The 21,646-nt window shown below is 28.8% G+C and overlaps 6 protein-coding genes and 1 long non-coding RNA gene across 10 annotated transcripts in view; 4 read left to right on the top strand and 3 right to left on the bottom strand.

Moving 5' to 3' along the window:
- Positions 1 to 21,646, top strand: part of LOC123269923 (follistatin-related protein 5-like) — a 240,837-nt gene that overhangs the window by 177,681 nt on the left and 41,510 nt on the right. For all 3 annotated transcript variants that reach the window (XM_044735878.1, XM_044735869.1, XM_044735860.1), the window contains one exon: positions 4,447 to 4,591. In XM_044735878.1, coding sequence (XP_044591813.1) covers positions 4,447 to 4,591 — 145 coding nt within the window. The remainder of the gene's footprint in view (positions 1 to 4,446; positions 4,592 to 21,646) is intronic.
- On the bottom strand, positions 5,074 to 6,969 carry LOC123270057. The gene is made up of 3 exons (XR_006510527.1): positions 6,882 to 6,969; positions 6,653 to 6,765; positions 5,074 to 5,433 (listed from the first exon to the last, which is right to left on the bottom strand). It is a non-coding gene; the product is annotated as an uncharacterized LOC123270057 (long non-coding RNA).
- LOC123269970 lies at positions 10,735 to 11,513 on the bottom strand. The gene is made up of 3 exons (XM_044735930.1): positions 11,381 to 11,513; positions 11,155 to 11,255; positions 10,735 to 11,064 (listed from the first exon to the last, which is right to left on the bottom strand). The coding sequence occupies exons 1-3, from the start codon at positions 11,496 to 11,498 to the stop codon at positions 10,906 to 10,908; spliced, it is 378 nt and encodes a 125-aa protein (XP_044591865.1). The 5' UTR covers positions 11,499 to 11,513; the 3' UTR covers positions 10,735 to 10,905.
- On the bottom strand, positions 11,668 to 13,657 carry LOC123269997 (chymotrypsin inhibitor-like). 2 transcript variants are annotated; one of them, XM_044735960.1, is made up of 3 exons: positions 13,460 to 13,657; positions 11,889 to 12,004; positions 11,668 to 11,813 (listed from the first exon to the last, which is right to left on the bottom strand). In XM_044735960.1, exons 1-3 carry the CDS (start codon positions 13,530 to 13,532, stop codon positions 11,727 to 11,729), a joined length of 276 nt encoding a protein of 91 aa, XP_044591895.1. In that variant the 5' UTR covers positions 13,533 to 13,657; the 3' UTR covers positions 11,668 to 11,726. The 2 variants fall into 2 exon arrangements, with proteins under 2 accessions (XP_044591895.1, XP_044591896.1); XM_044735961.1 differs by lacking the exon at positions 13,460 to 13,657 and adding an exon at positions 12,084 to 12,232.
- On the top strand, positions 14,443 to 15,237 carry LOC123270033 (serine protease inhibitor 1-like). The gene is made up of 3 exons (XM_044735975.1): positions 14,443 to 14,596; positions 14,675 to 14,787; positions 14,971 to 15,237. Exons 1-3 carry the CDS (start codon positions 14,545 to 14,547, stop codon positions 15,067 to 15,069), a joined length of 264 nt encoding a protein of 87 aa, XP_044591910.1. The 5' UTR covers positions 14,443 to 14,544; the 3' UTR covers positions 15,070 to 15,237.
- Positions 17,388 to 18,066, top strand: LOC123270050 (serine protease inhibitor 2-like). The gene is made up of 3 exons (XM_044735990.1): positions 17,388 to 17,555; positions 17,645 to 17,766; positions 17,841 to 18,066. The coding sequence occupies exons 1-3, from the start codon at positions 17,504 to 17,506 to the stop codon at positions 17,919 to 17,921; spliced, it is 255 nt and encodes an 84-aa protein (XP_044591925.1). The 5' UTR covers positions 17,388 to 17,503; the 3' UTR covers positions 17,922 to 18,066.
- LOC123270023 (chymotrypsin inhibitor-like) lies at positions 20,370 to 20,992 on the top strand. The gene is made up of 3 exons (XM_044735963.1): positions 20,370 to 20,484; positions 20,549 to 20,661; positions 20,831 to 20,992. The coding sequence occupies exons 1-3, from the start codon at positions 20,430 to 20,432 to the stop codon at positions 20,927 to 20,929; spliced, it is 267 nt and encodes an 88-aa protein (XP_044591898.1). The 5' UTR covers positions 20,370 to 20,429; the 3' UTR covers positions 20,930 to 20,992.

Below are 21,646 nucleotides of genomic sequence, written 5' to 3'. Positions count from 1 at the left end.
TCAAAAAGTTCCCTTGTAATTAACGAATTAATCCAGATATTCATCAAAGAGATCAGGCAACTGGTGATTCAAAAGCCCGCGGCAAGACTAACTAGTGATATTGGTTTGCTTCTGATAAGAGTTTACTAGTCCTAGGTATATACCGTCTCTTGTATACAACTAAAATTACGAGCTCTGGGTAATGGATCCAGTGTAATCATTACTGCTTGTAATATAACTACGTGTATCTACCGAGACTGATATTAGTCGGAAGATTATTTGAAATTCCTAATAAGTATTCATGCGCGGCCATTTCTATCGATCAATTTCTCATTACTTCTTATTAAACCAAGCCAACTTGCTTCTAAAATCCATAAATAGAGATCTTACCGCCAATCGATACGAACTAATTTGAATTTCTCATATACTCGCCCACTAACTACTGAGCTTTATAACTAATTAATTATTTCATAGACATTCGATACTGTGTCCCTTTAATCTATCCAAACTGGATCGTTGAACTGATTGTCTAACTATTTTTTTTTTTTTTAAGAAAACACAAAATATGTTAAAAAATAGGAAACACATCAAATTAATAAATCTATCATTGCGAAAACCTCAATCCAGCTTTGTAAGCTCACTACAAAAGACAATGAAAGAGTGATACGGATGCAGTAGCAATATTCTTTGTCCTCGATGGTACAAAAGAATGAGAAGCAACCCAAGTGAAATAGAGCATTGAATACAAGAGCTATCTGGCTATCAGCTATCTGCTCAATATAGTGTATTGCTTGCAAACGAAAGATGATGACACCCTTTTGTAAGTGAAAACTACTGCAACAAGATTTGTGTTGGGTCTATGTATAGCCATCGTCGGTATTTTCCTTTTGTTTCGGTTTCTCTCTCCCAGGGCGCTAAAGCTTTTAGCTCCATGGTGTTAACTCAAAGGGCTTTTCACCTCAGATTTCTTCTCGTGACATTTTATGCTGCTGTACATCAAGCTGCACCTGACCCATATTTAGTTAAAAATTCACATTGGTAAGCTTCTGTTCTCTTAATCCACTTTTATTCTATCCGGTGAAATTTAACTGTAGAATGAAGGGCTTAAAAAAATCTCTAGATCTCGGAATTTAAACCGACAAATGCGTATTATCTTAGCAATATGTTTGTACACATAAGGACTTAAACGCTTACAAGATTTAGGGAAAATGTGTTGCTTTTTGTGGTTTTTAATTCGAATCTATGAAATCAACAGGTTATAACTATCTTCTCGAAATCGGAAGTGGGTCGCCGTCGCCTTGGTTGTCGTCGTTCTTCGGGTACATTAAGCCGCTCAAGATCTCACTGAAGCAAGTCGAGTGAAAGAGAGTGCTAGGTGTGAGTGGATATTAATGTGCATTCACCCCTATAAAACCACGGGTATAAAAGAAACTACCACTAGTAACCAGCACTCTACTTATACTTATACTAATACTACTTTGCTTTTCTCTTACACTGCTACTGTAGCCTCAACTGTTACGATTTAGATTTCACTGCCAGTAACTGTAAAGCTAAAAATGTCTGGCAAAACCGAGTGGAAAAAGTTGTGAGGTACAAGAGCCTTGCTGGCAGTTATATTGTAATGTATTTTATGTGATATTGCTGCGCAAGATTGAGATTGAGTCGGTGAAAAATTACCGGCGTTGAGGAATAAGATAGCACGCGTAAATACTCAACTGTGCTGTATGTAAAATGGGGTGTGCTAGAAAAATTTTGAAAAATAAATAATCAAACACGATAAAAAACGTAAGAGATCGCCAAAGGTGCTGAGTACAGAGCAAATAGATAAGCTTAACGAGACTTTTCTACTTGGTAGCTTCCGGCTCGGTTGAGCGTGCTATGCTTCAGTCCGAGATTTCATTGCTCTCCATCACGCGAGCAAGCTCTTTAGCTTCTCAATGTACTAAGGAAAATCAGGTCAAATTATTAAGCGTTTATGTTTGTTATTAAAGCTGTTGAAAAATTTATACTTCATATTTATTTTCTGATTGAAATAGAAAATAGTTTGGATTTAGATGTCATAAGTTTCACTGCAGTTGTCTCTCGAAAATAAGTTGTATGTGCTGCGAGTGTAACCGTTGATTGCTTCCTTGACTTTGTCATTTCTTTTATAGATGTAGGTATCAGTATGAAGGTATGGTATATATACAAAATGTTTTTAACTTCAACAACCGAGTGTTACTCCATTCGACCACACGTTGAAAATTTACTGTTTAACTTTCTTTACAATGTTTCATCTTACTTCTGTGATGAAGCACGTTCTGCAAGTTAGTTTCTTGATAAAAAAAAAAAAAAAAAAAAAAAAAAAAAAAAATGAAAGTGGAAGAAGTTTAAAATGTTGTGATAAACACTTTCGATGAAAAACCATCTAAAATAAAACAGGGGAAAAAATATAGTAAGGAAGAGGATTGAAGAAATGATAAAAAATTATGACTGATATCATTAATATTTTATAGAAAAAAAAAAAAATGTGATTTAGAGCCGCCAGAGCAGTTTTTACAAGTACAATTTGGAGTCTGTAGAGTGGAGATAAAAGTTTTGTATGATGGTTGATGGTGTAATTGAAAAATAGTGGGTAATAAAAATACGTCCTGGCACGTAAGACATAAAAATAAAATTGATTCAGTGTGCATTAAATTGATCAGTATCTAAATGTCTTTTTGAGCTTCGAAGTCACATAAAAAAGAGCGTTAGTTGTTGTTTCCGTAGTTGTTGTTGTCGTGTATGGAATCACGTGAAAATACACTAAAAGAAAAAAAAAGTTAAAGTAACGTAACAAGAAATAAATTTAGTCTATCGGCAGTGAATCCTAGCAAAGTGCCAGTGAGACACATTCGACATAGCTGATAACATTAGTCTGTGTGTGGATGGCAAGGGAAATCCATTTGCTCATGTACAAAATGGTTCTCCTAGCGATTACCAACGTGAATCGATGAAGGTGATCCTCCAAGGAAACTTTTTTATTTCTATTCCCTGATTCGTTTCTTTAGAGCCCGTAAGCTCACACTGGAAAACGGATTCAACAGAACCGCTTCTGCACTCTCTACTTAATCACTCCTCCACGTATCCATCACAAAATGTCCTTTTCCATTTCCTTAAACTGTACAAACTAACTAACTCGCTAACTAATGCCTGATATGTGAGCCATAGATTTGCTCATTCTGTCGAGAAGATATTATTCATGAATTACGACAATTTACATCACGATTCTACTGCTATCAACTGATTTTAATTGCACCTTTGCTGACTTTGGTATTAGTTTCAAATATATTAAGTAGCTTTTTTTATTGATCTAATAATAACAATGGAAATATTAATTATTGCAAACTATGGTACCAAGATATGGAGCTTAATAAGAACAGACATTATAAATTTATTTTAATTCTTTTTTTAGCGAAGCAGGTGCATAAGTAAGACGTCTAATTAAGTGCAAATAAAATGGAAAACTTTTTCATAATACCATTTATACAAAAGTTACTTTTTTTTGTTATTTGTAAAAATAAACTATCGATTTAATTTCAGCAATAGCAGATTTTACTTCCGATAATCAAGGAAGATCATTAAAATAATTCGATTATAAAGTTTAAGAAAGTAGTCTTTAATATTGAGATAAAGGAAATGAGAAGAAGAAATATTTCGTGGGTTTCATTGCACAATTATGCCCCGTGGGAGTTATTTTATTCATTGAGTTTATGCAGTAAAAAGACATTGTCGTCAAGAAGTAGTTTTTTTTATACTAGAAAGAAGAAGTGGTTAAAATTTTACAACCAAGGACCGCTGTGAATTGTTAAACAGTTCAAAAACTTAGTCTTTGTCTTGAAGATAGAGATGAATAAATTAACAATCGCTCCGTGTTAATTTATTAAAAATTTTTTTTTTAGTAAACCACGATGTAATTGTTATTGCAAAAGAAATTGAGTTTTAATTTTGACTTTAGTAGACATTCTTATTAGCTCATGTTCTGCAATAAATATCTCATTTAATATTTTATAGTCATCATGATAATGATCTGCGGAGCATAAGACAAGAATATTAATAATCTTTTGGACCGTAATGAAAAAGAAGACAAGAGTCAATTTATGAGAGAACTCATAGACGTCGATGAACATTATTCGCCAGTCGGTTTATAAAGTGCTTTACGAAAAGCGGATTCACGAGCACTAGTCTATAATCGTAAAGCGGAAAACCACCCAGTATTTTTCTCAGGAAGTTAATTTATCGCTAACTAAATTAAAGGACTTTTATTTCCCATAAAATAAAACGTCTAATTTTTACAGTTGCGTTCATTTCTTACCAATCAAAAAAAAAGCTTTCTTTAATTTCAAACGGAGTTTTTTTTAATTTATTATTTTTATTTTCTACAGTGATTTTAATTCAAATCCTATTTTTAATCAGTTGATGCTTAATTAAATTTATCTATTGTTACAGCACTCCCGACGTCATCGAGACTCGTTAATAACTCCAACTGAGTCAACTTCAACTACGACAAATAAGAGCTTCATCGAAAGTTTTCATGATAATTATGAAGTGTCTCCAACTTCTGTTTTCACCGAAGAAAAAACTGTCAAGCGTGGTAAGCACTTTTTTTTTTTTTTAAATAATCATAAATATATCTGGTTTTTTTTTACTTAAAATAAAATTTTCTGAACTATATTCTGTAGATAATATTTATTGATCAGCTTTTACACGAAAATAGGGTCAAACTTTAATAAATTTTTTATGAAAAAAAGTAAAGTTGCCCTTCGACTTTATTAACAATTATATTTTCTTATCATTAAATCATAAAAATAAAAATTTGATTTTAAATCTAGACATAAAAACTTCAAACTTTTGTAAAATTAGTATTAACACAATCCAGCATTGATCGACAACCAAGCAACAAAATTCTAATCAACGTCACAAAGAAGTAATAAACTCAATACTACAAATAAATTTTGTTGCTTCAATAACCGAGATACTAAATTTCAATATTAGACGAGTCAATCCCAGCTTTAGAGACATTTTGAACGTCTAATGTCAACATAAGTCTCAATACAAGTTAAAACATTTGCAATGTCCGTTGAATAAATATTTATTAATTGTTACTAAACATTATCCCCAAAAATAAATATTTGCTTTCACTGTACTAAAGGTTTGTTAATGTTACAAACATTTATTTAAGACGAAACAGCAATCGGTTGAACTGCATTAAATATTATATTTGTCTGTTCAAAACAAGCTTCTTATAAAAGTTTCTTCTATTAGTGTATGGATTAATATGAATATTAAATAATTTATTTTATTGAAAAAATGATCATGCAAAGCACAATCTTGTTAATATTTCAATAAAGCCAACGCACATGGCGCAGCGCCTGCGTTGTATCGTTTAAAATTATATGGAGACCTCATTGTCCCTTTGGTGAGAATATGTGTGCCCTGAAAGGAAAAAAAATCGGAGTAGATATCGACTAGTCAAAGAAAATAGTATATTGTGTGACTAGGGATGAAATAAAACGATTTCAGACCAGTGAAGTTGCCTACCCGAGCGAAGCAACGGCTGGCATCACTCGGTCTGAAATCGTGTTTCATCCCGCGTCACACATTATATTTTTCATATAAGTTGCATTAAAAATGCTAGTTTCAATGTCTGGAGCCAACCAGAATTAGATAGTTTCAGACGAACAGCGAAAATACCATTTTCCATATAACGTGCATTGAAAATGTGAGTTTCAATGCCTATTGAGCCAACCGAAACTAGGCAATTTCAGACCAATGCGACTGTGCCGGGCAGGTATCAATTATTTCTTCCCGGCGGACAGAAAATGACAATTTTCTGTCCGCGAGGTGAAGTTGCAGCTTTATTTTCAATCCTATCAATTGTTTGTTTATTTTATACCTTTATAATTGTCATTCTAACCGTTAACTGTACTGACATATTATAATTCTGTTATTAAACATAAATAAGAATGATCAAAGAAAACTTGTCAATTTACGAATAATGTTTGGTAAAAAATAAACTATTACTTTCTATTTTATTATAAGTTTCATAATAAAATGGTATTTTCGCTGTTCGTCTGAAACTATCTAGTTCTGGTTGGCTCCAGACATTGAAACTAGCATTTTTAATGCAACTTATATGAAAAATATAATGTGTGACGCGGGATGAAACACGATTTCAGACCGAGTGATGCCAGCCCTCGCTTCGCTCGGGCAGGCAACTTCACTGGTCTGAAATCGTTTTGTTTCATCCCTAGTCACACAATATACTATTATTATGAAACTTATAATAAAATAGAAAGTAATAGTTTATTTTTTACCAAACATTATTCGTAAATTGACAAGTTTTCTTTTATCATTCTTATTTATGCTTAATAACAGAATTATAATATGTCAGTACAGTTAACGGTTAGAATGACAATTATAAAGGTATAAAATAAACAAACAATTGATAGGATTGAAAATAAAGCTGCAACTTCACCTCGCGGACAGAAAATCGTCATTTTCTGTCCGCCGGGAAGAAATAATTGATACCTGCCCGGCACAGTCGCATTGGTCTGAAATTGTCTAGTTTCGGTTGGCTCAACAGGCATTGAAACTCACATTTTCAATGCAGGTTATATAAAAAAGTTATTAATAAATGATCTACTTAACATACCTTGCTACTCGAGTGTGGAGTTAATTTAGTACGAGTCCGTCCACTTTTGCATATAGGATTACTTGAATAAGAAGATGAAAATAAGGATTTTTTATAAGCTGAACAATCCATACCTTTAAATATGAGAAATATGGCATTAATAATTGACGTCATTTAAATTGTACATAAAAAGGTACTTATATTCTGCCCAAAAATAGAATATAAATCCTTTTGTTTCCGTTTCACTTACATGTAAAAATAAAAATCGACAGAACGAAAATCAGAGCGAATCGAGTCATGGTAATTTTTAAAAATAACTGACACTTCTGAGTACAAATTGTATTTGCAGAAGCATATTTATAGTGACGGACTTGTGCTCATGATGCAAACAGTCGGCGAGTGTTGACAAAATAAGGAAGTTTATTCCTGGTATTTTCTGTGTGATACCTAATTTATAATCGCTTGGCTTGTTTGGACGAAAATAAGCGCTAATATTTATTGTATATTGTTTGAAAACACACTGGAATCTTTTCCGGCAATATAAAATAAATATAATCATTTTATAAATAAAGCGACAAAGAAGTGAGTTAATATTAAAGTGTGCTGATAAAAAATCTAAAACCAAGACTCGAGCAGAAAATTTTTTAAGTAAAGCAAAAGTCAATTGATCCATGAACAATTTCTTGGTTTAAAAAATTTTAACTCGATTCAGGATAGTTAAATTCTTCAAAATGATGTTCTTGGTTTAAGTCCGGGTCAAAAAATTTAGTCTGTTTTATGATTAATAAAAATTTTTAATATTTTTCATTCAATTTAATTTTATTATGTGCATCTATTTTATATAAGAATTTAATCTATTTTTGCCCGTACTATTCCCAATTCGGACCAATTTCAGATCATTTTTAATGTTATAATAAAATTGTTTTCTATTGTTTCAAGACCAAAATCAGACTTTTTTTGACACAATCATTTAACTGGTTTTGATCGCATCAAGGTCAAAAACAGACCAAAACGTTGCATAATTTTTAGTCGGTTTTTGATCGCCTGTAGATCAAAAACAGACCTGTTACAAATTAGATAGTAATAATAATAATAATAATAATGAAAATAATAATAATAATAATATATTTATTTATTTATTATTATTTTATTCATGTCCTCGAAGATCCTCTACAGGGCACAGCTTTTCATTCTCTGAAATTGAAATAGTGACTATTCACTATTGCGTAGTGCAATGTATACCAAGCGGTATTCTTCGCACTACCAAATAGTGAATATCGCTCATTAAATGATGCGTGAAAGTATAAAATTTAACATTAATCTTGTCATCTTGTCAACATTTTAATCTTGTCGATGTATTCACATTGTGTTTAATAACGATAATTAGAAAACTCTAGATTTAGATCCATAATAATCAAACGATGAGAACTATTTTATGTACGTATGTTAATACAAATTTATTAGTTATCACTGCAACTAATATTCGCAGTTACAAAACTTTTATAATCCATGAAATGTTAAGCTATGACAAATAAATATAACAGATATAAGGTTATAATCGACGTTCAGTTCATAAAACAAGAGAGCGCATGAATATATTATAAATTAATTTATTTTTTCAAATAAATGTGACTTATAATTTTTAATGAGATACTTGTGAGTCTAAAAAATTATAAGTCACTATCTTAGTCGACTTTTGGCCTTCGAACATTTAGAGTGAAAATTGTAGGTCAAAAACAGTATAAGATTTCATATTGAATTTGAAAACAATACATAAAGTACATCTACAAATTAACTAGACTAAAAACCGATCAAACTTTTAAAACTTTTTAGTCTCATTAGATTAGAAACAGCATAAAATATTCATAGCTGCTCAATTATTTTACTAAAAAGTTATTTAGACTTAAAACAGATCAAAAATAATTTGAATAGTAGATCAAATATAGATGAAAATGTTTTTAAAAGTTCAAATACAGATCAATAAGTTCAAATGCAGATCATTTAGCTTAAAATCAGTTTAAATTTTTCGACCCGGGAGATTTTCTCATTTGAATCAAGTTAATTTTTCATCGGTGCGGTACTTAACAATTGAAGACTCAAAGGTTCATAACCTTTAGGTCTTCTAAATCCAGAATATCATAATGACATTAATTTATATTTAAAGTAAAATATTCAGAATATTAAGTAAGTTATGTTGATTAAATAATACTACAGTGCTGATGGCTGTGATTCTATTTTGATTACAGTCAACGCTCTCTGTATTTGACTCGCCCGTACAGGACCATTCTTTGTACTTGACTCGTCCTTGTCCATAAGATCTGTGTAAAATCGTCAAATACAGAGGAAGAATGTGGTCAAATACAGAGAGCGGTCAAATACAGAGAGGTCCAATACAGAGAACGTCGACTGTAAAAATAGGAGGAAAAGGAAACTGCCGATAGACTGTGGAACTATTTAAATAGATTATAATTGAATTAACCCTTCGTAAGTCGCATAATGAGCGCGGCGCCGCCTTTTTTGCATTTTTTTTTTTTCTCGAAATTGAGTTCATTGATAATTTTGAAAAAAATTAAGTCCATTCTTTTAACCTTTCTAAAAATTGTAACGTTATCAAAAAGCATAAAAATATTTACGAAGTAATTTAAAAAATCAATTTTCGGAACCGGGCGGCGCTATGCCGCCCGGTGCGAGTGAGCCTCCGGGAGATTTTCTAACTGCGCTGTTGCCAAATGTCGTTACCGCTACTATTTCAATCTGTTTTACCGCATGTGAGGTACAAAAATAAAGTAATGTTTGAGGTTAGTTTTTACTGTTTACATTATAACTTGTGATTTGTTCAAAATAATGTAATAATTACACTCATATTAAATATTATTTATATAAAAATAGTAATAATAATACAATTGGTAAATAAATTATTTTATAATACATTATACTAAAATTAACAGATGTTTGGCTTTATATATTACTAATTATTTAAATAATAAAAAAACAAAAAAATTTCAGGTGAACGAATTAAAAAAAAAAAAAAATAACAATGGTTGCCAATTTTTCAAATTATTTTTTTTGATTGAATTTAATTCTAATTATGATAATTAATTTAGCGGATATTTGATAATTTTAAGAATTTTTGTAACAAATAAATTATGACAAAAAATAATTATAAAAAAAATTGACATTCAGACGTTTTAAAAAATTAAAGATGCAATTTTTTAAAAATAATTTTTTTAAAATTTGTTTGTTAAAAAAATCAAAAAATTGTCAAGTGACAGCTAGATTTAATGTCATATTATAATTTTATAATCTGGTCTTAGATGTTAAATTTAATTATGTCACATGTGATAAAAATAAAAAAAAAGTTTTGTTATTCAATTAAATTTATGATAAAATATAAAAGTAAAATTATATTTAATCATAAAACATTGAAAAAATACATTATCTCACAAGGAAATAGTATTAGTTTACATTTGGCAACAGCGCGTACGTTTTAACACGGCGGCGGATCGCTCACCATGCGACCGACTTAGTTCGGAAAAGACAAGCTACCTACGAAGGGTTAAGCCATTATTGAAAAATGAAAATTCAAGTGACATTCAAAGTTATATCCACGGTAATCAATAACAATTGACATCGCGTTCCAAATGATAGAATAGACAGAAATTTTCACTTTTAATGAAGATAGAAATTAAAAAGAAATTATTTCTGCTAGATACAAAATTTAACTGTTAACAAATTTTGATTTATTTTTTTCATAACTTAATTTTATTTTTAAACTCTTTGTTACTATCTACTTTACTGAATTTTTTTAACTATTCTAGATGAAGTTTTTTTTTACTAAAATAAGTAAAACAATTCAATAAAACATCATCTTTTTATAATTATTATTACAGTTTCATTAATTAGATTAAATTTTTTTAATTTTTGAAAGGATTTGTTTCACTTGTTTTTAAATAAACAAAAAATTTCAAAATATAATGATAAAATATTATTTTTCTTTATTCAAACAATGAAATGTACATATTTCATTAATTAATATAAAATAATTATCAAAGCTTTTAATGCAAAATAGTACTAAAACAATACGAATTCAATTTCAATTAACATTGAAAATTATAATATAATTTATTGCATTAATCATGATAATTTCTATTCGTAAATGTATCACGCTCACAATGGCTATAATTTGTCCGGCCAATCACAATGTTTCATAGGATTAATTAATTAGTGAAAATCCTTAACAATCAATATAAATTATAAATAATAAAAAACAATATTTAAATAATTTTATCGGTGATAGAGTCAATAATGTTATCGCGCCATCCTCTTAAGCTTGACACAAAGCAATCGGATTTCTTCACACACTTTTTTGAATGAGGATTCCTTACGAAGTCTTTGTCGCACCGACAACCTGGACGCAATCCACTGATGCATTGCTACAAATAAAAAATAAAAATAATGTGTCATACGTCTCATGCAGAGAGCAATATTTTTAAAGAGATTATTATATCATTATTAGTTCTTACTATGAAATTAGGCGCTTTAACAAAGTCGTAGCACTGCGATTCCTTATAATGTCCACAAATACTGCAGTGCTCATGTTTTTCGCAGCCAAAGCTCTCTACATCTAGAACAAATCAAAAAAGTAAAAATAAAAATTAATAAGTCGCTTTTTTAGTAATTGAAATTATACTTTTTACATTATTTTAAACCAAAGTCTTTTCAAACAATTATAGACAATTAAATACTTACATGTTAAAGTCAACAGAGCTGACAAGAAAAAAAATATATATCGAGACATGTTTACCTGCGAAATTAAAGTTGCAAAAATATATGATGTGTATATAAAGACACCCGTATCAGCATGCATATCAGAAAGTCAAAACTTTATGAGTGACAAAAATGCGGAACTTAATCATTCAAATTTCCATCTTATAATATTCGATATGATATAATTATATTTGAAACTAAAAATTCTCTTCCTATTTTCAATCTTTTATTTTTGTTTTTTATCGTTTGGGGAAAAATAATGAGACATATTAAAACTGCAATGCATTTATTAATCAATTATGCACTTAATTGTACAAATCCTCAAAATTTAGGACCTTGATTTACATTCTTGGACACATGTACCATCGGATTCTCGAAGGTACCCTTCTTCGCAGAAACAGCCGGATACACAAACCTACAGATAAGACACAAAATTGAAAAATCGTATGTTTCTTTTGTTGTTCTACGAAAAATAAATATAAATACTTACTGCTATACAAACTCCTAGTTGATTAGGCGACTCACAAGTTGGGGCGCAAGCACTTCCGCAGCTTTTCCACTCCGCATTTGGACCACAACCTCCGTCAGAATAGGCCATAGTTAACCCTAAGATATCACAAAAGTTAAAACTATTTCTACAGCTTAGACCAATTTTATTACATTTTCATAACTTTTTACAACGAACCAAGTATTAAAACAATGAATAACACTAAAACCTTAGAAGACATGGTAATTTGTTTATAGAAGCAAACTATGATATCAAAATTTTGATTTTATATGCTTTTATAGTTAATATTCGTTCGTCTAGATGTTAATTTCCATGAATGTATCATAACAAAGAATTTTTAATTTTCTTAGCGGAAAGTTAAAAAAATCTTGAGTCATATTTTTTAAGAGATAAATAAGGTCGAGATAAAAATAAACAATAATAATAAGCAAGAATTAGCGCAGATGTATATGAAATAAAATTTTTAACTTATTTTCATTGATTTAACTAGGTTAATTAGACCTAACAATTATATTTTCATTATACATTGCAAAAAAATTCAAGTGAGTTCATTAAAAACTTAGAAATCGATAAATATTCAAACTTAAAATTTTTTCATCATAAATAGAAAATATAATATAGAATGATTATTCAATCGCTGCATAGATGCAATGTTATATTATTATAATACATGGCCATGAACTGCATAGTGATTATTAATTCAAAGCCGATCTTATCCACTCTTACATAAGCATGCATTAATTTGCTTATCAATTTTGTTATTATTATGAATAATATTAATTTTTTAAAAACAAGTTGATCGGTGGAGCATACGTGAATTGGAAAGAAAAAAAAATGAAGTTTGTAAATATTTTTAAAATTTTTATTTATTATTATTCGTTTTTTTTTAATATAACCTTCAATTTATTTGAAATTTTTGTATAATTTGAAAATTTTCCTAGTTATATTTTCTACCAAATTTTTATTTATTTGATTTTTTCAATTACCTGAGTTTCATATCTCTACAAATAATTCCAATCTTACTCGGTATCGCTTGCTCTCTTCGCCAACAATAAAATTACTGTCATTCTACTCACCCAAGGGGATTCCGTATGGTTATCGTCGAATATCAGAACCACAAAAAAATTATAGATTATAAAAAAATTTATTAACATGCATAGGAATAAATGATAATGATTTTTTCCTAAATTGTTAAATTTTCATCACTAATTTAAAAGCTAAAAAAATTAAAAATAAATTAAAATACTATGTCTAGAAATTAATGTTAATCTTTTATATTAGATTGTACACCGAAAGGACAAAAAAGATTGCTCCAGATATTATTAAAATTAATATGACTACTTGTATTAAAATGCACATTTTTTAAAAAAATATCTGTCAGAAATATGTCATTTTTATTTGACACTAAATCGATGTTCTTTTATTATCAAAACATTATTTAATTAATGATATACCTTGTTAAAAAAAGGGAAATTTTTTTCTTCTGTCAAGAATTTAGACTTCACCCTTTTGCAGAGTGTTAAACAACTAATTTTTATTAAAACTTTACTCACCAGGTTTATACAGGACATGAAGGTAAGCAATCAGTACATTTAAAAATATCAGCTTACAATAAACAACAGACATGTTCCCAAAATTGAATGATGAGATAAGATTTTTATTCGAAAATTTTTAAATAAAAATATTTAACAATTTCTAATCGAGTTTCGCTCTCTTTTAACTATTGCTATTACCTTTCAACAGTAACTTGACTGCACTCAATATTTAAGGTAGTCACTATCTTTATATTTTAGCGATCGTTATAACAAATAATAGTTCTGTTTACTTAGTTATTATAGTTAATTACCAGAACGAGAATCTACATTTAAATAAAAAAATAAAAAAAAGTTCTAGTTAAAATGTCACGATTTTTATTCATTAATTTCTTTTTCTTACCAATAGTAATTAGTAAATATTTTTGACTTATTCTACTCTATACTCAATTTTTATTGTTATTGTTAAAATAATTAAATTTTCGGAAGCATTATTTGACGACATGTGTAGTGAACCATGCGGCGAAAATGAATTTTTTTAACTATGCGAAAATCTCTGTCAAGTCAACTATGCAGGATTAGACAAAATGATTTGCCTTTTAGTGAGTCTTAAAACTGATGACAATTTTTAATTGACAAGAAAATTTTATATTAAATCAATTTTTGAGTGATTTGTTGTTTATCTGCAGAGATTTGATCCTCCAGCATGTCGATGCAAGCCAGGATTTGCCAGAGACGACTTAAATAAAAAATGTGTTCCTAAAAACGAATGTTCTTTAAACTCTCTTAGTTCAAATATTTCTTAACTAAGAAAAAAAAAAAAAATAAAATGCTTAGAAATAATAACAAATTTATCTTCTTCTAAGAATCTAAATAAAATCATTAAATATGTTATCAAATATAGAGCAATTATAGTTTTTTTGTCAATTGTTCTTGAACTATGAATTTTTCAATGCGATAACTCATAGCAACTTGATTAATCTTATCTATTTATGTAGACTTGCATACGTTACGCAACTGAATTTTTATTTTAGTGAAAGTATATAAGTTGTTTAAACATAACAGTTATTAATACAGTTTTACAAACTCTTTGAATCAATTTCAAAATGGCTCGATCTCTGTTGATTAACATTTTTCTTTTGACATTCATTGTCGCATGTAAGTTTATTATTATTATTAATATTATTTTTTTTTCTACCACTATAACTTGAAATTAATCAAAATGACATTTCGAAGGTGTTTATGCCGATGGATGCCCTAACGAGTGCGGACAAAACGAAACTTGTAATTTATGCGGTAATCAGTGTGAGCTAAATTGCAAAGATATACATAGAAATATTTGTCCACTCGTAAGTATAATTTACTAGTTCTACGAATATTAATTTTTATCAATTGAATTTACAATTTTTTCGTAGTTTTTTTGTTTTATCAATTTTTTTAAATCATCCATAAATTATGATTTCTTTAATTAATATAACGTCTTATTATATTATAATTTATATATATTGTAAGTATATAATATTTTCTTGTAGATCTGCAACCCGCCAGCATGTGCCTGTGACCCGGAATACGCAAGGGACAATTTAACTGGCAGATGCATTCATAAACTCCAGTGCCCACAGTACAAATAACTGCTCTTATGATGGCTTATAAAATATATTATAAAAATATTCTTCACTAGATAATATTTTAATATTATTTTATCAGATATTAAATTCTGGATAAAGTTATGTTTAGTTTGGTTTAGTTTATCAATAAATTATGCCAAGGCAGTTGCCGAATGGCAAAGAGTAAATATACATACAATTTTACATTATTGTGCAGTTTAACTTATAAACATTTATAATATTTTACATAATAATATTTTTAGATAGGTGATAATGATATATAATACGTTATGATGAGTATAAAAATTTAATTTGTAATGAATTAACTAACAATTTTAAGAATCTTTGATGTTACTATAAAGAAAGGTAGGTAACTTTAAATTATAAGAAGCTAAATAATGAAAGTTTACTAAAGTTTGAAGATTAATAAAACGAAGGTAGAAACATTAAACTGTTTATGATCAAACATCAAAATTACATAAATAATCAAAAATTTTATTTTTGAAAATATATATATGTCATTTGTTTTTTCTTTTTTTTTTTTTTTTATGAAAAGTTTCCTCCTGCAATTAATCGCTAACGTCAGGTTATTATTTTTGTCAATTGTTTTTTATACATTGCGATAACTTTTTATTCATTTCACATTGATTATCCTTATCAACTTGTGTAACTTGCATACGTTATACGACTGAATTTTCCTCCTATCAAAAATATATAAGTTACTTCTACATAGAAGTTTTTCTAACAATTTTACGAATTCTCTGGATAACTTTCAAAATATCTCGATTTTTGTGGGTCAAAATTCATCTCTTGACATTTATTGTCGTTTGTAAGTTTATTTCTATCCAGTTTATTTTTATAGATTTTAAATTTTAAATTATCAAAATTATAAATAAATTGTGACTTTGAAGGTGTTTATGCCAATGATTGCCCGACTGAATGCGGAGAAAATGAAATTTGTGATTCATGCGGTAATCAATGCGAACTCAAATGTTTAAATTCTCATCCGCATATTCGCTCTTTTGTAAATATACTTACTATCTCTCATAATTGCAAAATTTTGCAAGAGTAAAATTTGTATATAAGTATGGAAAATAACTAGTAAGAAATAAGAAATAAATATGGAAAATGTGTCCTTAAAAAATATTGCCCTAAAAATTAAATAATAATTTACCAAAATTTTCAACGTTAAATTATAAAATGATTTTATTAAAAATATGGAATGTTCATCGCTTAAAAAAATTTAAACTTGTACAAATAAGATTGATTAATCAATTGAGAAAATATTGAAACAACAAATAAAATTATTATCAAAATTTTTGTATATTTGATTTTGTTTGTTTTTTAAACTCCAACTGTAAAAACAGTAACAATATAACTAACAAGTCGATAACAAATGCAGAGAAAAACTTTTATCGTTCTTCATTTATAAACTAATATTTAATATTTATATATATTGAGACACTACAAATGTCCCGATTTTATCAGCCTGGCGAACTACCACCCAAAATTTTTGTTACCGACGCTCGCTAAATTAATGTGTAGCTCCCGTGACGTCACAGGACGACACGAGGAGGGGAAAAAAACGGTTACGAACCTCAAACCTTGAGCATTGATCGACACTTCGATCTATCCCCCGGTGTTAACCACCACGTTTGATATTTCTTAGTCAATTTACTACTATACCACTATTATCACCATTAGGTGATTACTCACCAAAATTTATAAAACTTACTACTAAAACCTACTAAAATTCTATTAATAGTTTAATACTAATTATCAGAAATATTTTATATTACTTCTATTAATTTTATTATTTTTGCATTAGGTGATTATTCACCACGTTTATTACTATTGTTCAATTATTTATAACACTAAGTTTAATTATCCTATCCCTATAAATATTTTGTTAAATTACGTAACCGAAATACCACAAGTTTATATTAAAAGTGCTTATTTTGTGTAATAAAGTTAAGTTTATTGTTATCACCGCTATACACTATTACTAAACTACCACTATTCACCTATCTATTTACTACGACTATCTATCTACAACCTGCCAAAGGGTCAATCAAAGACGAAGGGTCATCGTTGCAGTTAAAATTTGTAAGTAAGTAAAATAAATTAACTGGCACGCGTGAGAACTTCTGTCTCAAACTAATAAAATCATCTAAAGACAAAGACACTCATTGGTTCACGGGAGCGGAATATCCTAGAGCAGCGAATCCTAATTTTTAGAAGTTTAGGCGATTATTTCTTATCCGCGAGGTTTAATGGTCTAAATAATTAAATTTTTAAATTAAGCAAAAATTTAGTGTTTCAATATATGCTATTTATACGGCAAATTTAAGTATATAATACTTTAGCATCGATTAGCTTCTTCAAAAGTAAGATTGTAAGATCACGAAATTCTTATTTGATTGTTCTGGTAACAAGGATTTGAAAATTTGAAACGAACATGTCTCGACTTTTATTACTCAACATTTTTATAATTGCTTCTTTCATTATTTGTAAGTATGGATAATAAATTAATAAGTCTTAAATCTTGTATTTTATTATTTTTATTTCAATAAAATTTGTTCCAAATTCTAAAAAATAGTGAAAGTTGCTGAAGGAACGGCTTCCTGTGATGATATAGAATGTGCCGGACCAGCATATGAATGTAAAAGTTGTCCAGAGTGTGATCTTGAATGTAATAGAGCTTACGGAACCTGTCGTTCGGTGAGTTATATAAACGATTAATATAAGCTTTAAAAGTAAATAAAATATTGAAATTGTTTTTCGTTTTTTTGAAGAATTGTGGGCCACCAGGATGTGGTTGCAGTGACGGTTACTGCATAGGTACAGATGGCAATTGTGTGCTGGCAGAAAATTGATCTCCCTGTAGCTAAATAAATTAACGTTTTCCCATAAAATTTTGTCAACAAACATGTTTATTGTAAAAAAAAGTTATAATAATGTAAAAAAATGTATACAATACTTCCGATTTAATCATCTTTCAAATTGCTTGTAGAAAACGAATATTGTCAGTCATATGTAAAATCAACTTATTTAAAAATGTGGAAAATGAATAAATTTTTTATTTTGAACTGTTAAACAAATTTACCCGATTTTATTTGAAATTTTTGTACGTATTTAAAAAGCGAAACTGATAAAAAATGAGTAATGATATTATATTGAAAGATTTCTTCATTTATCACGATTATTCATTTCAAAAAGTGAAGTGCGATTATCATGTGATCTTTTTTTGATTATGATAAGTAATAGGACTTTGAAATTACAAATAAAATGATTATAATACTCTGAAGATGATAAATAATTATTAGAACTTACCTAATTGATAAAAACGTTGAAATGAATAAATTTTTGATCATTTATTCTCATCATGTAAAAGAAAAATGACTATAATTTCATAGGATTGAGTTTGCTTTGTCACCTACTGATTTTCAATAAACATTTTCAGTATTAAGCAATAATATCAATCCTTAGATTCGACACTGCAAACTTTGCTTTGTTAATAAAATAATATAGCTGTATTATTTTTCATTTGATAATGTTTACAAAATGAATAATTAAAAGTGTAACTTTCATTTCATACCATCAACTTTTCAATGCTATAAATCGTTAATTTCGCGCTCGTAATTGCGAGTTCGCTTTATAATTACAAATACGTCAATATAATAACAAAATTTAGATAAAAATATATTACCGTAGATGGAAAAGTACAGTTGTTACTTTTAAATATGATTCATAAAGTTGAAATCGCCAGAATTAGTGTTACTTAAAATTTTTAATCTCCAATTGTCTAAATTAATTAAATAATGAAGTCGCATCAAATTGTATGTTTGTTGTTTACTAATTTTTATTTTTCTTCGAATATTCAACGAACTTTTGGAAATAAAAGCAAAATGATCACTGGGAATAAAAACCGTCTGAATAATAGAAGTCCATTGACATTTTTTTACTCTAAGCCGCCTACTAATATTCGAAAAAACGGTAATGGATTTAAGCATAAATTCAAGCGAAGGTTATCTTCAAAAAAACCGAAAAATGGCATCCTTGGAAGACGTTATTTGAATTTATTTCATAATTACGACTTGAAGAAATATCATGATAAAAATTTTTCACCTGATTTCTTAAACGAAAAAAATTTATATAAGACACATGTGAAATTGAATAAAGATTTTAGTAAAGAAGCAAGCAATGAACTATATAATGGTTTAATTGAAAATTCTGATGAAGCTTCAACGGAAGAATATGATGAAGGTTTGATAAAAAATTTAGATGAAATATTGTCAGAAGGATCTGAAAAAAAATTAAGAAAAAAACTACGTGAAGAATCATACCGAAATTCAGACGAAGCAAGGAAAAAATTCGATGAATTTGAAAATCACTCAAAGAAGGTACTAGACAGAAAATTCAGTAGACGATCCAATGATGCAATTTTCGGGAAACTCGATAAATCAAAAGGATTAGACAATCCAAAAGTAACTTCTGAAGTTCAAAGGCGTTGTTTGCTTCTTGGTGCTATGATGCTTTTAAATTATTATGACGATGAAAACGAAGAAGAAGAGCATCCAAAAAGAAAACGTCCTAAACTACCGAAGCTACTGAGCACATCAGAATCACCAATGGATGATGAACAAGCGTCATCAGACCAACCTATAACAGAAGCACCAAGCTTATCAAAACCATTGACTGAACAGACGTTATCAGCCGAACCTATAACAGAAAATCCTGCTGAACAAGATTCAGCTCTGTCAAAACGTAAACGACATAAAAATTCAGAAGAATTTTATAGTGAGATTGACGATGAACTAATTACTATGTTCGATGAATATGCCGATAATTAGAGATGAATTTGCTTTATTATCATGAATCTGACAGTCAGAACAGTCTAACTTCTGAAAAACAGTTTAAGTGATAGTTGGATTTTCGTTATTAATTTTTTTGAAATAAATTTCATCATTAATATAAAAAACTAATGAAATGTATAAATAATAATAAATACTTTTACTACAATAGTGTATTTTTTTAATCATATCTAATAAAAAAATTATCTACACATAGTTAAGTTAAAGCAGTACCTGCAATGATATTTAATAATAATAAAAAAACTGTCTTTAAATAAAATAATCGGAGAATAAATTATTATTCAACTATTAAGTATCATTATAATAATTATCTGTACATCTTTTCTATAATTTCCGTCATCTTTGCTATAATTTCCGTCTATTATCCAGCTATTAATTTCTATATTCATATATTTTTATTTTTGATTGATTACACGGCGCCTATAGAAGTTAAAAAAAGATTCAGTATATAAGTACCTCACAATAGATGATAACCCACAGTTTTGAATAATTGAGACAAATAAATACACTATGTTACGATTTTTATATTTTTTTGAAGTTTTGCTCATCGCTTCTTTTTTCATCCGTAAGTAATTTTTTTCTATTTATAATTTTAACGAGCTTTTGTTTATTTGAATTTTTCTTTGGAGACATTTATGCGGAAGAATGCAGTGAACCATGTGGTGTCAATGAAGAATGCTCACAATGCGGTGCTGAATGCGAGCTTAGTTGTTCAGATACTGGACCAAAAATCTGTCCAGCAGTAAGTTTTATATTTACTATTATTATTATTTTACAAGAAAATCAATACATCTTGTTTATACTTGAATTCAAATTTTATTAACGTATTGGCACTAAATATTATAAATAATAATTTCACTTTCAAAAAATTACAACATCAATAATACTAATAATATTCTCTAACTTTAAAGGTTTGCCTTCCTGCAGCTTGTGTTTGCCAGAAAGGATTTATAAGAGATAAATCTTTCGACTTGTGTGTCCGCCCAGATGAATGTTTTTACGATGTTTAGATGTATAAATTAAATTCAATCCACTAAGTATTGTACAAAATAAATTTTAGCGAAATTGAATTGCAATTTCTCATCATTGTAATTATAGTTATTATTTTTAACTTCCCGCTAAGAAAATTGAAAATTTTCAAAAATCGGGAAGTTATTGTTTTCACCCTGTTTTTCGAAAATCGAGTTTTCATCAGATCTCGACGTTTTGAGGTCCTAGGAAGCTTTCCTGACTATTTCAGCGGTAATGTCACCGTGTCTGTATGTATGTGTGTCTGTGTGTGTGTGTGTGTGTGTCCGTGTGTGTGTGTGTGTGTGTATGTATGTATGTAAATCTCTCATAACTTTTGAACGGATCATCCGATTCAATCGAAATAAGCGGCGTTCTGAAGAGTTCCATTGCCCCTAGAATTCTGATACTAACTTACAGAATTTGAGTCGATCAATTTTGAGAAATCTCAAAAATAAAATTTCCAAAAATTCGTTTTTTTGAAATATCTTTTAAACGGCTGAACCGATCAATTTCAAAAACTAATCAGCTCTTAACCTCAAAAAACCACGTTGATTGCAGCCAGCCCAATCAACATCGGTTGATTTGTTCGTGAGATATCGTTGTCGAAAAAAATTGGAAAAAATGTTTTTTTCAGAATTTCTATGAAATTTTTAGTCTGACCAGTTTACGCTTAAAGATTTTTCAAAGAACTCAAAAAACTGCGTTGAATGTCGTAA

This window comes from Cotesia glomerata, linkage group LG1 (assembly GCF_020080835.1).
Source record: "Cotesia glomerata isolate CgM1 linkage group LG1, MPM_Cglom_v2.3, whole genome shotgun sequence".
NCBI classification, from domain to species: Eukaryota; Metazoa; Arthropoda; class Insecta; order Hymenoptera; family Braconidae; genus Cotesia; species Cotesia glomerata.
Note: the sequence above shows the minus strand (reverse complement) of the source record. Positions and strands in the feature narration are given on the sequence as shown.